The sequence below is a fragment of the Dipodomys spectabilis genome, unplaced genomic scaffold (assembly GCF_019054845.1).
Source record: "Dipodomys spectabilis isolate Male_0828 unplaced genomic scaffold, ASM1905484v1 ptg000098l, whole genome shotgun sequence".
In the NCBI taxonomy this organism is placed as follows: Eukaryota; Metazoa; Chordata; class Mammalia; order Rodentia; family Heteromyidae; genus Dipodomys; species Dipodomys spectabilis.
Genome location: NW_024870775.1, coordinates 11,515,860 through 11,531,438, shown reverse-complemented (window position 1 = coordinate 11,531,438; position 15,579 = coordinate 11,515,860). Strand labels below are relative to the sequence as shown.

General features: G+C 49.9%; 1 protein-coding gene across 3 annotated transcripts in view; it reads right to left on the bottom strand.

Annotated features, from left to right (window-relative positions):
- Nucleotides 1-15,579, bottom strand: part of Mad1l1 (mitotic arrest deficient 1 like 1) — a 299,059-nt gene that overhangs the window by 69,742 nt on the left and 213,738 nt on the right. For all 3 annotated transcript variants that reach the window (XM_042686979.1, XM_042686978.1, XM_042686981.1), the window contains one exon: nt 14,436-14,643. In XM_042686979.1, coding sequence (XP_042542913.1) covers nt 14,436-14,643 — 208 coding nt within the window. The remainder of the gene's footprint in view (nt 1-14,435; nt 14,644-15,579) is intronic.

Genomic DNA, 15,579 nt, shown 5'->3' with positions numbered 1-15,579 from the left:
GGATTAAATACAAAAGATACAGAAGGGCGAGCGACACTCTTCTGGATGACAGGCAAGCTCTAAACCAGACTGTTGTGATGGTGGAACTCACTGTGGTCACAGGAATTCTATTGTGAATACGAGAATTCTATTCTTTTCCACTCTTATTGTTGCAAACAGTCTATTTTGTCCGTATTCAACCTCCTTCATCCTCGCCACCAGCCCAACCCCCTCCCTGCTAGAACCATCTCACCAGTCTATTTTTCTTCTCTACCCATCCCCCCACAGGACAACAGCGTCCACTGTTTCTCTGTGCTGCCCTCATCTGTCCTTGAGATCAAACACAGGAATTCTCCCACTCACAAGACACCGAAGTAGAAGTGTCAAGCAGAGGTGAACATGAATTCACACTGCCTGCCACTGAGTCAGGACTGGACCCTACACCACCTACTGAGTCAGCACTGAATCCCAGTACTGCCCTCTGAGTCAGGATTAAACTCCATCACTGTTGAACCAAGACTGAATCCCATTCCTGACCTTTGAGTCTGGACTAAACCCCATGGTCAGGAATGAACCCCATCACAGCTTGTTTTGTGGCAGATTAAGGATGAGGTGCAGGGTCTCATGTGGCTCGTGAGTGGGGAGGGCCTCACTGCAGTCCCACACATGCCTCCTATCTGAGCCCATCATGGCACCCCTGGAGCCCACCTGTATTCTCTCATGTCTGGGGGAAGCCCAGGACCTGCTCTGCAGTAGAGGAAGAGAGAGCTGTAGCAGTGCCTAGATCAAGCTATGTCTTAAACTGGGGTGGGTGATTGCATCTAGGTTTGTGACTATGCTCAGTATGTTGTGACAGATGTGCATCCATGTCTGTGGGTGAACACCTGTGACTGTGCACTCTCTCTCTATACCTGGCAACCAGATGTCTGGTCTTATTTCCATGTCCCTTGCTCTGCTACCCATAAAACAGGAGAGTGGTCTTTTTGTATAGAACTAGGGGTTAGGTTGGGTGATGTAAAGTGCCCACCAGGCCAGGTGTGATTGGCTCATGCCTGTAATCTAAGCTGTACAAAGGGTGAGATTTGAGGACTGTGGTTCTTAGCCAGACCAAGCATAAAAGTTCAAGAGACTCCAACTCCAATTAACCAGCAAAAAAGCAGGCCTGGAGGTGTGGCTCAAGTGGTAGAATACCATCCATGGGTGAAAAAGCTTAGAGCTCCAAGCTCTGGGCTTAAGTCCTGGTACAAGTATCAGAGAGAAGGGGGGGGTGGGGAGAGAGAGAGAGAGAGAGAGAGAGAGAGAGACAGACAGACAGACAGACAAGACAGAGACAGATAGACAGACAGACAGACAGGGGCGGGGGAGAGGGGTGGAAGCTCTGCTATGTATTCCTACATGTCAGGCAGGATAGTATAGTGGTTGGCTAAAGTTCTCCACTGTCATTGGAAAGCCCTTCCTCCTCTTTCTCACATGGATGCTCACAGCCTTCTGTGGGGCAGAGGTGGTACCCCACTCTCCTTGGTCTCCTCAGTCCCTCAAAGGGCCAGTCATCTTGCCCTCCCTGGTCCATAATCCAGATACTGCATAAACCTTTCTGCTGTGTTCCGTCCATGGGCTCCAAGTTCTGGGGTACTCATGAATGTGAATTGGGCAGACAAGCTGCACAGGGAGTGGAGGCCTACAGCATGGAGCTGCCCAGCATTACCCATCCTGCTGTGCCACAGAAAAGGGATCTGCAAGCCAGCCACTCACAGGTGCCTGTGAGCCAGGCCTCAATGACTTCCCCTTCCACACAGGGAGCTAGGCTGCTGGGAGGTGCTGGCTGTGCCTCTACCTTCCAACCCACCCGGGCCCTGTGCCCAACAGCAGGGAGGACAAGGCTGCAGTGCTCCATCAGGGCCAGGACTCCAGGGCAAATGCTTGTCACTGTGTCAGGCACTTAAGAGCTCCCACTCCAACTAATGGTTTAAATGAAATCACACAGAACCCCTAATTGGGTGCTTGGCTTGTGTTACCCAGCAAAGTTTACAGACATGCCAGGAAGAGGAGGAAAGTGAACGGGTTAGACAGCTGCTCTCTTCTGTGCATGAGCGAGAAGTACTCAGCAGTCTCTGGTGTCAAGCACCTCTAAGATGTAGACCCATGTGGGTGTCACACAGACCAGGGAACAAGACACACCACCACATAGGGCCCACTGCAAAGGGGTCTGGGAATGGAGGGCAGGGGAAGGCCCTTAGGTGGTCAGTTCAAGGTGAAACAGCAAGAGGTGGGCTAGTGACTACAGCCCTATGAAGAGGAGACAGGCAGGCTGGCACTGACTGTGCTTGGAGATCTGAGGTGGTTCAGCTGTGCCAACAGCATGTCACTGCCTGAGGACCACACAGTCTCCAGCTCTCCACTGCAGAGGCTGGTATGGAGGGCAGGGGTGAGAAGAACACTGCATCCTGTCTGTCTTAGGTTGCAGCTCCAGGCCACAGCCAAGCAGGGGCCCCTCAGCCAGTGCCTTATCCCCATAACTTGAATTCTGGGCCCTCTTATTACCCCAATCTTTCCCCACAGACCAGCCCCCCCACAGGCCTACAGACTGCTCCTCTTTGACCACCCAGACTGTCCTCTGTCCTACAACCAAGGCCAGCTTCTAAGAGACTAGCATGGTCCCAGCCAGAGCCACAGCTGAGTCTACCCGGAAACCGTGCCAGCATCAGGCCCTCCACACTCTGGCAGACTCCCACTGGTGTCTCAAACTGGTTCTAGAATTGCTTACCCCACATGTCTTGGGCACTGGCAGTTCAGAGTGCATCTCCCATGTTGGCAGCTCTGGCCAGAAAATGGCAGTGCCTAGTTTCAGTAGAGCAGGAGGCACCTGCAAAACTGAGGATTAAATCCCATGATCTGTACAACTCTGATTACACACCTAATTGATGGTCCTGCCCTTTACCTTTTATCACCTGACATGAGAATAAACACACAGCGTGGAGAGACAGCACCTGGGTCGAGGTAATTAAAACCCACGGTGTGGAGGGAAAGCTCGCAGGGCTGGCATATGCTGCCTCTGCACTGAGCTGGCTCTGGAGTTCCAGATAAGGGCTGCTGAAGCTGGGCAACTCCTGGCCGCACACAACACAAGCAGTTTCATAGGAGCATGGTCATGGGAGCCTATGCACATTTGAGGAAGGAGCTCTGGGCTGTGCTTATTAGCGGGTATATCCCTTGTGCCCAAGGACCCGAGGCCTGAACACATCCCAGCCAGGATGATGTCCCCATCCCATGGCTCCTGCCTGGAGTCTGCCCAGGGCTGCCCAGGGTGTCTGACCAGATCTCACCACTTAACCTAGGAGCTGTATGGCCTGTCCACCTGTGGGAGGGGACACAGACAATAAGGCAGGCACTCTGCCTAGGTCACACAACTATGAGGTAGTGGACTTCTACACAACTCTCAATCCTGGGCTACCTTTCCAGCCTCCTAGGAAAGCTGCTCAGCCTCTGCTGTTCCCAGAGGGACTTGGCCTCAGGCCTTCTTCGCCTTCTCCCTTTCCTGGGGTGAGGTCTGGAGTCCTGCTGTTTCAGGCACAGCCTCAAACCCAAGTTTGTTGGTCACCACTAATGTGGTTGAAAAGCCCAGTGTTTGCAGGCTGGCATGTGGTAGTGCTGCTGTAAGGAAGGGCAGAGGGAGAGAAGTCAGGGTAAGGCTAATTCTGACCAATAGCAGTCCTAAGGACCTACTGACAGTAGACTCGGGCTTCTTGTGTTAGCCCTCTGCTAACCTCAGCACTAGACCTCGAAGGTAGTGCAAGAGGCAAAAAAGGAGCCTGAAGGCACAGAAGAGGCTGCAGTGAGAGCGCCACCATAAGGACAGCCAGGTGACAGTACCCTTGCCTAGATTCCTGGCCCTAAAGGATTGACCCTGAGTCTGCCCTGTGTCCTGAGTGTTCTCCTCAGAGCTGGGAAGGGTCCTGCCCAAGAAGCCTCTGGCTTCCCAGCTCAGAAACAAATGCTATGAAGCAAAATCCTATCAAACCCATTTACAACTTCAGTGCAGTTTCAATGCAAAGAGAACCTTTGTGGCTTTTTCTTGAATTTGACAAAGTAATTCTAAAATTTACAACCATGTACCAGTGAGTTAACTTCTTTTAAGTGTAAAAACAAAACCTCAAAGCACAGAAAATACAACTATCAAATCACTATAGAACTTTCTAAACTTAAATGTAATCGAATTAATAGGTGAGGCTCCAAAAATGTAATTTTTTTGTGCAAAATAATCATTTAGAGAACTTACAAGGAGATTGGGGATGAGGCTCACGTGGTAGAGCACCTGCCTAGAAATTGTGAGGCTCTGAGTTCAAACCCCAGTGTCACCAAACAAAATAAAACAAAGCGCCCTTCTCCCAGCTAAGTTCCCATACTATATAAAAGAGGTAAAGGCACAACGGTTATGTTCAGAGAAACTGACAAGAGAAACTAAAAGTGTTTTTCCTTAGAGCAATCTATCAAAGGCACATTCTATAGAGAGAGAATTTTTACTTAAAAATGGGTTGAAGTGCAATGGCTCTCTCCATTCATTTTTAAAACCATGCAGTAAGGAAACTTTTTTTTTTTTTTGGTCAGTTGTTGAGCATCTTTGTGCTCAAGGGCTAACACTCTACTACTTGAGCCACAGCACTACTTAATTGAAGGTAAGTCTCATGGGGACTATTCTACCTGGGCTGGCTTCAAATTGCCATCTTCAGATTTCAGCCTCCTGATTACAGGTGTGAGCCACTAGTACCCAGCATAGGGCAACTTTTTTGATGTACAGTTCCACTAAGTCTAATACAGGCATAGCTTTGTGTGGCAGTCCAAATTATGATTCCTGAGTCCTATCACGGTATCACCTGCATCTTGTTGTGTGGCACACAAGTATGCCCAAGGCTGGTAGTCTGTTCCTGCACTGCACTTGCCTTATGCCCTCCCTAGAGTATCATAACCAGAGCTCTCCCACATGGGCATGTGTTTTCCTGTGGAATGGTACTTCGCTGTGCAGTGTACCAGCGTGCATCCCCTCTCAGCTGGGCTTTCCATGGCCATGCAAGCACGTAGTCCAATTCTGGGAAAGAAGGGTCCAAGTCCAGCCCTGTCTTATACCATGGGGCCTGGGGCAGTGTGGGGGCAGCATGCAGTGGGTGAGGCTGATTGAGGTGGGAAGGTAACATGCTCATATGGCTGGCATGGCCAAGTCCTATGGCAAATCAGGGGGAGGGGCACAACTGGCTTGGGCAGAGAGAGCAGTGTCTTTACTACACTGGACTTTCTAACTGGAAGTGCTATGGCCTGCTACCCATTTACACCCTGGCACTATGCCAGTGTCAGCCCAGCTGTTACATCTACACCTTGGGTTCCATTTGGGAACTGTAAATGGAAATGGTTGTGTTTTTAATTGCAGTTTCCAGGTGCTCCTTGCTGGTACTGAATAATGCATAGCAAACAAGTGCCTACCGTACGAAGGGAGCTTAGTATATGTGTAGGATTCAAGACTACCACACAGGCCCCTGGCCTCAGGTTAGCAGGCATTCCTAGAGACTTCAGTCATATGCCTGAAAAGAGGAGGTTCCTCCTTCCTTCCTAGTCTGCACATCCTCTCTTCCTTTATCTTCCACCTCTGTGGGGGTCTATGGTATGTGTATACTGGGGAAATAGATGCCCTGGCCTTGTTTCTGATCCAGAGAACCTTTCCTAGTCTCTCTAGTGGGTCTGGTTCAGATGTAGGCTTTCTGTAGACAGATTCTTATCTCAGAGAGGAAGATCCTAGCTTTCTCTAGTTTGCCCAGAGCTTTTGTTATGAATGGAAGCTGCACTGATGGTCTAAATGGTCATGTGATTTTTTTAAAGATTAGATCAACTGATGCTCGCCACCAATAAGCCAGCCTGTGGTTCTGAAATAAAGAAACAAAACAGATTCCTGTGGTTTCCTTTTGCTTTTTTTCTGTGGTTCTTTTTCAGTCTTGTCAATGGCTTTAAACTCAGTGCAAGTGCATGCTCTAAAGCTCATTGGGAAGGCTTCCTCTCCTATGTCCTTGAAGAACTAAATGGGATGCTCTCATTTTAATTCAAGTGCTTGGTAGAATCTGCGAGTGAACTACTGGGGTCTGGAGATTTTTGCTTTGGAAGATTTGGGTTATGGATCCAATTTAATAGTAGTCAGGCTCTGTGTTCAATATGCTTCTCCTACAGTCAAGCTCTTTGCCTTGGTTTTGTTGTTTGGTTCTGTACCACCAGCCTGGACTCAGGGCATGTGGAACCTGCAGTGAGCAAGGGCAGCAGTGCCAACACTACCCTGGATTTCGGGCCTGAGAAGCAAGTGGGAGAAACCTACTCTTCTTGCCTTGTTCTCCCCCAGGATCCTGACCACCCTGTGGAGGAGAGCTGCAGTAGTGCAGCTGCTGATGTCCTTGCACTGTGTACCTTCACCCTGGCATACAGGAATGAGTCCATTGCTTTCTTCTCTGGCACCACTGCTGAAGCTGGGAAATTGTGTCACATGGAAGGGTAGGCTGCTGGGTCCTGTGTTGAGGGAGCTGTTGGGAGACAGGACTTCTTTGAGTGGCGTAGGGGTGGGACCCTGCACAGCACAGCAAGAATTGCTGAGCTGAGCTGAGGGTGAGGCTACTACCCAGGATACAAAGTGGCCTGCATGGAGCACAGCATTTGAAGACCGGAGAAGCACCGCAAAGTCTGAAGCCCCAGTACTGTGAGGAATCTGGCAGGCTATCTGCTAATAGCTTCAGAAATCAGCATGCTGCACCGATTTGACAAGGACCTTGAGCTTCCTTACACGGTACTCAATATGTGCAGTATGCAACCTAAAATTAAGTGGCACATGGAAAATCAGGAGAATGCAGACATGCAAAGGACATGGCCACCGGGCACAAGCCAGGTGACAGACGCCAGCATCTTCTCAAGCAAGACTCACAGAGGCTCAAGAGGCCATGTGCTAGAAGCACTCTTCACTTGTCAGATGCAGGCTTGGAGCCATCACATTTCCTGCTTGGTCTCTCTGCACCGCAGCCATCACATCCATATACTGACAACCAGTGAACCCAGTAGGCCTAGCTTTGCAGGGCACGTCTACCCGATACTTGACTGACTTACAAATATTGCTAGATGTTTGGTATCTGAGGGGGTCTGCCTGCATCGTGGAGGGCCAGCTGTCAGAATGGCCGTAGATTACTCAGAAACCACAGGCAGGCAGGGTTGATTAAAAACCAAACTAAGTAGAAGAAAACTGCTGGCCTGGAATTTCACTCCTGGCTGCTCTGCCCAGGAACTGCCCTGGGGACCTGTCAGCTCAGCCACTGTCACCCTGGGACCTGCAACACTAGGATGCCAGGGGTGAGGCTCAGAGCAGAGAAGCAGCCACTTCATCAGACTGGTCATAGAACAGAGTGAACCAGCACTTTCATCTCCTTCAGATCCCTCTGGTTCTATCCTTGTACTTCCATTTCCATTGAGGAGTGGAGAGAGGCTTGGGAGGTCTGGCCCCAGGGGGATGAGGACCATGAGTTAAGGTCAGCCTATACAGCTATGAGTGGTGAGCTGATTTCAGGAGCTTGAGTGTCAGCCTCTCTGGCCACCTTCTATAGCTCAGGCAGCCTCTACTGCAGAGGGAGGCAGGGAAAACAAGTCAAGGCTAGAGGCAACAACCCAGGAGGACTAGGAAAAGCAGAAGTGTTGCTCTTTATTTTTATTTTTTATTTTTTTTGTCCGTCATGGGGTTTGAGTTATGGGCCTGGGTGCTGTCCCTCAGCTCTTCAGCTCAAGGTCAGTGCTCTACCACTTGAGCCACAGTGCCACTTCCGGTTTTCTGGTGGTTCACTGGAGATGAGTCTCATGGACTTTCCTGCCTGGGCTGGCTTTGAACCTTGATCCTCAAATCTCAGCTTCCTGAGTAGCTAGGATTACAGGTGTAAGCCACCAGTGCCTGGTGAAGAAGTGCCATTCTTAATCCAGCAGGAAGGGCTCAAGAATCAGCTCCAAATCAAGGTGCTCCCCTAAGGCAGAGCAGGTAGCGTGTGGAAGGAGGACTCTGTGTCTACCATCACTGTCATTTCTCTCTCAAGACCCACTGTGGGCGCCCACACACTCAGACAGTGACAGATTAGATCACCTTCAATGTGTTGCTCTGATAAGACTAGATTGTGTTAATATTAATGCATTGCCTAATTAAACCACAATTAATAATCTTGCTGGCACAGCAAGATTCAGCAGGGGGCCATACAAGGAGCTGGGAGCCAGCTTGGAGAGGTTGGTTTCAAGCTTCTGCCAACAGGGGCCATTAGCATGGGCTGTCTCAAGATTCTTTGTCAGAGAATCCAGAGGAGTCACCCAAAGGCTCTGCTGGCTGGCCCCAGCACTGTACCAGGAGCAAAGGCCACCTTGTTTTCTGATCCAGATCAGAGAAAGCCCTTGGAAATAGGGAGCTTACACACTGAACGGAGGTCTTGGGTGTGAGTGTGGGTACCTTGCTAAGTAAAGGGAAGCCACTGTGCATGCAATGACGTTTTTATTTTCCTGCTCTTTCTGGTCCCTCACTATTCACAGAAGGAAGAGACCATCCACCAACCTGAGCCCCCTGACCAGTGACAAGCCTGCTGCTCCTACCTGCTGGCTTTTGCCTTGAGCAAATGTGGGAGCCCTGGGAGGGCTTGTGGACTACTCAAAACCTGGTGAGACAGAAAGAACAAACTCAGTCTCCGCTTTGGCCGGTGGTGCACTCTGCAATGGTAAGTCATGGTCAATTGTTCACAGGCCTTGGCCTGTGGGTTCACCTGTGTGGGGCCTCAGTTTCCTCATAAGCAGGCAGAAACAAATCTGAGTAGAGTGGCCATGAAGACATGGACAGGCTGGAACATGAGGGAACCCCATCAGGAGCAGAGGAGATGGGTGAGAACTGTCAGGAGCATGGCAGCACACCTAGGTGGCTCTTAGGGCTAGGGATACCACTTCCCGGCCAAATATATCCTCCATCCTCTGTGACTGCCTCCCAGTTCCAGCTGGAAGTCCTTGAACTATATAGCCCCAGGAGTTAACCAACTACTCCCCCAGACCTCCTCCCAGGTGCTCACTTGCCATGGCAGACTCTGCTACCTGGTCTCCCTCAAGAAGGAGCTCTTATGCACTTAAGAGGGCAGGCAGCTATGGACAAGGCACAGGCTTCTCTGCATCTGCCTGCCTTGCTGTATACTCAGAGAAGCCTGCACAGGCTATGCAAGCTTGATTTTGGCTTTATTCCTTAACTTCGTGCAAAATTCATCTTTTAGAGTCCAGTAATGCTGGAGACTTGTCAGGGAGCAGCATCTCCCACATCTTGCCTTCTTCCTTTACTGAGACCTTGTCCTCCTCTTCCAGCCCTTGTGCAAGTACTAAACAGCATCTTTCCAGCCTCTGAAAGCATGCCTTCATCACCTGTTCTGGATTTGTCTGGGTGCTCCTCACTATTTTCCTGACAGGGATATCAAGATCCACCCTTCCTCCCCATGGAATTTCAATATACTATCTCAGAATTTTGCTCAAATCAAACCTCAGTATTCCTGTGATAGTGTCAGTGCAGACCAGAGCTGAGCCACAGAGGAAAAAATAGAATTATTTTTGCCCCTTGCACACCTTTTGGCTTACCATGGAGCTAACCATTGTCTTGCTTTTCCACTTGCTTAGTTTCCTTCTTATATTCTGACTAACCTGGACATCTCTATGCCAGTCACCTGCATGTTTCCTGATCTCTTCTGTGGGACAGTAGACAAACATGAGAAATGTATGTGGCACACAGGTTGGGGAAGGTGGCTACGTGTCACCAGAAGCAGCAGCCCAGGGACCAAGGGACAAGCATCTACAGCAACCTACACCTGGCCCTCACCTCTGGAGGAGTCATCTCCTCTCTAGGCCTCTGAAGCATCATGTACTGACCATCTTCGTTCTCTGAGAAAGTCTTCGCGTCTCAGGTCAGTTCTGGCTATGCTGTTTGGGATCTCCCTCCTCTTTCCTAGAATTCACACCCACTTTCTTTGGCTTAGTACTTCTTCGTTTTGCTACAGTGCATCCTCAAATAACATCCTAAGAAAGGAAATGTGGGAAAACGTAACTATGTGTTTGTGTGAACATAATCATTCACCGTTAAGGGGACCCATAGGGCTGAAGCTGAAAATCACTTTCCATTAGAAATATGAAGGTATTGCTCAGGCCCTATAGCTCCATGCTGCTGCTGTGAAGTACTGAGCAGGTCTGGCTGCTAGTATTTTGTTAAATGTCATATTGTTTTCCTATTTGGAAGTTCCTGAGTCTTTTCTGTCTCCAAGTTCCATGATGGTGTACATGAGAAGACCTGCTCTCATACATGCAAAGCACCTCTGAGCATCCTCCACCACACCAAGTCAGCCTCTTCCACTTAGAAACTTTACCTGAACACCTCATGCATGGACTCCTGACTCCCTGTTTTCTCCTTGGAAGGTCTGGGGATCAGCCATTATATTTTCTTCCCATTTCCCCCCTTTCCATTTTACAGTTCTTTTGTTCTTGCAGATAAATTTTCTCAATTGTAACTCATAAATCATTTACTAAGATTTTCGTGTAACTCTCGATGTTCTTAACTCCCCGGAGCTCACTTTCTTCTCCCTGGATTCCCTGTGGTGCCTTGTTCTCATGGTTACTGAAGAGCCCTTTCTTCCCTTGGTGGGATCTAGGCTACAGCTGTGTGCAGCAGTTTTGGCTCTGCTGGTCAGCTCCCTCTGGAACCCACTTCTCTACTTGCTCATTTGGCTGTTTCACAGTCAAGGTCTTTTCTTCTTGCAGAAAGTCTCTTCTTCTGAGACTCACAGGTTATTCATTCATCATCACGAGGGATGGGTAGTATAGGACCCACAGGGACCTCGGGGTAGCAGAACTGGCAACCTGTGGCTGTACCATGTAGAAGGGCTGAGCTGTTTATCTGGGAGCTGCTGGCCTGCTCAGCTCCTCCCAGGGTCTTTCCCCCTTTACCTGCTGCAGAGTCACCTAGGGCCCATCTGCATCCAGCCACCCCATGACATACTCCATCTCTGGTCTGGGCCTCTGCTCAGCTTCTCCAGGGCACAGAATCTGACTCACTTAGTCAGTCGTGGTTTGAGGATCTATGTTTCTCAAGTTCAAGGCAGAAGGACTTCCCCCATCTGCAGCCATACTTTGGAAACTAGTACTCCAACACAGTGAATAGCAGGGCTTAGTTTTTTTTTTTTTTCTCTTCCCAAGGGAGTGGTATCTGCCAGTGTACCATTGGGAGACCTGTTGTGAACTCTCCCCCAAGTACTCTAAGCCTGACACTCTCTCCAGAGCTGTCTGTCATCCATCTACTGTTCCTTTGGGCCCTCTGAGGACCAGGAGTGGTAAACTAGTCCTTGCTACATACATGACTTAGATTGTTCTTTCTTTCTTGAGTGTAAGTGGCCATTAGCCACTTGGTCCCCTAGTTTCCAAGATGAAAAGCTGCATATTCTCTCCTTCTCCAAGTTTTAGGGGGCAGAGAGTTGGAGTGTAGCACACAAGTTCAGCTGGTCCCAGGGCTCAGATGATGGCCCTGTTTCTCAGCCTCCTTCCCATCCTCATCTCTGCCTAAGCCTGCCACAGGCCTCCACTGGCCTGGGCCTCAGCTGCCCTCCTTCTGACTTACAGTCAACCATGAACCTGGCTGAGTCTCTAAGGAACTATTTAGGGACTTCTCAATGACCCCATGTGACATGGAGCCCCATTTTCTCAAGCCCTTCCCACAATACTGGGTGCCAACATGAGTAGAGGACCAGTGACACAGCCTAGCAAATCTTACTGCATAAGAAAGAAAGCGAGCCTGCTATATAATGATGGTGAGGCCTCACCTCAAAATGTTTACGTAAGTAAAGATCCACCTAGAATGGTATGTGTTTGCATTTGAAGCTCTTACACCTGGCAGACACACACACACACACACACACACACACACACACACACACACACACACACACACACACACACACACACACACACACACACACACACACACACACACACACACACACACGGTAGGAGGGACACCAAAGCTTGAAGACAGGGATTGGATCTTTATGACCAAGGCCAAGACAAGCAGCTCTGGGGTGTGGATGGAGGGTGGTGAAAAGTTGCCTAACACTGCCTATAGCTTACAGATGACCTCAGGAGAGCTGTGCCATTTCTGTTTTCCACCTGGGCCAGCCATAACACCCTCCTTCCCCTCTTCACAGCACTCCTCAAGCTGGCTGGCAGGGTGGGATGGCCTGGCAAGTAACCAGGCTGGGGGAACTCTATGGGGAAAACTGATAGGCTGGTGATCGGGCAGGTGCAGGTACATCTGCTACAGTGGTCTCCCTGTGTAGCTGGTGCCCTGGGACCTGGAGCCACTGGTGCTGAAGGAAGTGAGAGGTGTCAAGCTGGCTGGCAGGGTGGGATGGCCTGGCAAGTAACCAGGCTGGGGGAACAACTGATTGGCTGGTGATCGGGCAGATGCAGGTGCATCTGCTACAGTGGTCTCCCTGTGTAGCTGGTGCCCTGGGACCTGGAGCCACTGGTGCTGAAGGAAGTGAGAGGTGTGAGTGGGGAGAGGTAAGGAGTGTGAGGGCTGTAGCAGTGAGGAACAGAATGCAGCACCTAGAGACTGTCATCCTTTCCACTGTTCTGGTGGCAGAGAGGTAGCCTGGGCACGTTTCTAATGTGTCTGCATGCTCTGATCTACAGAATATGGGAGAGGACTTAAGGGTCAAGTATAAGTTCCTGCAGAGAAGCAAAACAAATTCTGAAAGCTGGGATAGAGGCGGGTAAGGTGTGAGGGGAGGTGTGCACTGTGCTCACTGCTCACAGGCAAGACACACAGTATGTAAGGCCAATAAACCTCAGATGTGAAAGGCCCAGCATCCCACTGCTGCTGGCACTGCCTGGTGCTTGGCTGAACTCCAAGGAGATTCAGGAACTCTCCCCCTGCCACCACCAGTTTTACAAGGACACAGGCACAGATTAGAAACTTGCACAGTAAGACTGTTGGGGCTCCAGGGACCACAGAATGCTGGCAAACAAGACTAAAGACAATAACAACACACAGCACGAACAGTTATGGAGTACCTACTGTGGGCCAGGCTCTGCAAAGGGACCTGAGACATTATAGCCTAAAATCTGACTGCTGAGGCACAGAAGATGCAGGAAACGGCGATATATGACTCAAGGGAATACATGGATGCCTCTCCAGCTTGGTCCTGGCTGCTCCTCGGCACCAGGCCCTGCTGAGTAGTGAGTGTCCCTCAGCTGTGAAGACACTGCCTTCAGGTGGGAGCAGCAGGAGGAAGATGACAGAGGAGTGACAATGACAGAACAATCTGCCCTCCACCCCCACCCCACACACCAGTCTGGGCTATGTGTCTCAGGCAGGGACCAAGATAACAACACCACCCCAGCTCAAAGATTCCCAAAGGAAGTGCTGAGTACCTTCACAGAAGACAAATATGCGACAAGGAAATAGGAAAGCGTATTACAGGATGAAAAGCAACTCACAAACACATGTGACATCAAATATCAGGAAAACAGCCTATAGTTCGTGCCTCAGCATTGCACTCTGGCAATATCCCCTAGATTGAGGCAAAAACAGTAGTCTCCAGGTGCTAGAACCTGGTGCTGACAGGATTGCGTTCCAGGCCACTGAGGAAGAGCCTGGCCAGGGGCCTTCCTCTCAGGTCACCCCATGGCCCTGAATGGAGCAGGACCAGGCACTGTCCATTGTGGAGAGCATGGCAGGTGCCTCAAGCCCCTCAGCCTTCCTGGGGCCTTGCCTGTGTGAAGACTGAGCTGATACTCCTCTCCTTTGCACAGATGACCTGCATTTCTCTGTGCTGTAGAGTGACACGGCCAGGGCAGGACCTGGTGACTGCAACACTCTCCAAAGCTTGGCATGACAGACTCCAGCCACCACTCTATTGCATTGGAAGTGACAGATGCACGTTCCAAGGATTGTTACCCTGATTTACAGACTGGAGAGGGCAGCGAGAGGCACTGGCTCTGTGCTGGTCTCGTTCTTCCTTGGCGTCACAGGCCTGATGCAAAGGCCCCCGGGGCTCTGTGAAGTGTGCTCAGACCAGTGAAAGATGACTCTGCTTTCTGGGAGGATTGGATTTACTCTTGATTAATGGGGCACATACAAACTGATAAATGGTATTAATTTGCTTTAGGGGGCCTGAGAAGATCTTAGCCACTTGCTGCTGCACTGCTGTTTGACTTGTGTCTGCCGCCTACAGCATGGATGACTAACCCTGTTTGCACATCTCCTGGGGAAGAGGCTGTGTTTCTGCAGGACACCAAACCAATAGCCTCTGTCTAGCCACACATGTGGCCAACCTGCATGTGTGACTGATGTTCAGAAGGGCTTGCCCACTGGATGTCAGGGGCTGGGTGGAGAAACCTACCTGTCACCTCCTTGGATGAGGGTAGGCCAGCGACAGACTCTAGATCCGTGGGGACAGGGCCTCCTCTCTCCAGGGCAAGTAAGAGCCCCTGCAGCCGCTCACACTCCTCTTGCAGCCGGTCCCTGTCCTCACGCAGGCGCTGCTTGGCCATGCTGGTGGGGTTCAGGCTCATGTGTAGCACTTTGGTTCTGCTCTGGTCATAGTCGCCCTGGGGGAGAAAGCACAGAATAGGGGTTACCTTGGGCTGGACCAGATCCATGAGGCTTTAGGAATTGAGAGAAGTGAGACGTTCACCAACAGAAAAGTTTTGGTAGCAAAGTAGGAGCTTTGTGTTGAATACGATGCACACTGCATGGCGTGGGGAGCTACATTAGCCCAAACCCCAAGGTCTTCATGATGCTTGCTGTGTGGCCAGGAGGATCCCTCCATCAGCCTTGGTTCTGATCTATTACCAATCAGGGGTCACATTGTTATTCAGTTTGAAGAGTCACTGATTGGTAAAAGAAAACCAACCAACCAACTGGCTCATCTGTTGGGCACTTCGTATGTGGAAATCCATCCATTGGTCTTGAACACCAATCCTAAGACCAAAACCATGATGCAAATGTGTGAGTGCCTGGGCTCACTAAAAAAGTGAGGAGAGAAAGAGAGAAGTGAAAGGGGAGAGGGGGGGAGATGGGAGATGAGAGAGAGGGGAGAGAGAGACAAACAGGATTGATCTTCACAGTAGATCTACAGCCACTAACATTGTGTGGTAGCAGAGAAAGAGTCTACCAGAACCCTTGTGACTTTGACCTTTTGCCATACACAGACAGCAGCCTCAGGGGGTGACAGATCTAAGTATAAAAGATTGAACCTTTAAGAACATAGAAGAATGGGCACAATGGCTCATCCTTAGAAGAGAGAAATCAGGAGGATTGTGGTCCCAGGCAAGCCTGAAAAAAAGAAAAGAAAAGAAAAGAAAAAAGAATGTGAAACGCTATCTGAAAAATAACCTAAAGGAAGAAAAGGCTGGAATGTAATTCAAGAGGTACAGTGCTTGCTTAGCAATTACATGTTTTGAGTTCAAAATTACCAGAAAAAAACTTCCAACACATTAAATAGTATCTTTGTGACCATGGAGGAGGCAACGCCTTCTTACACA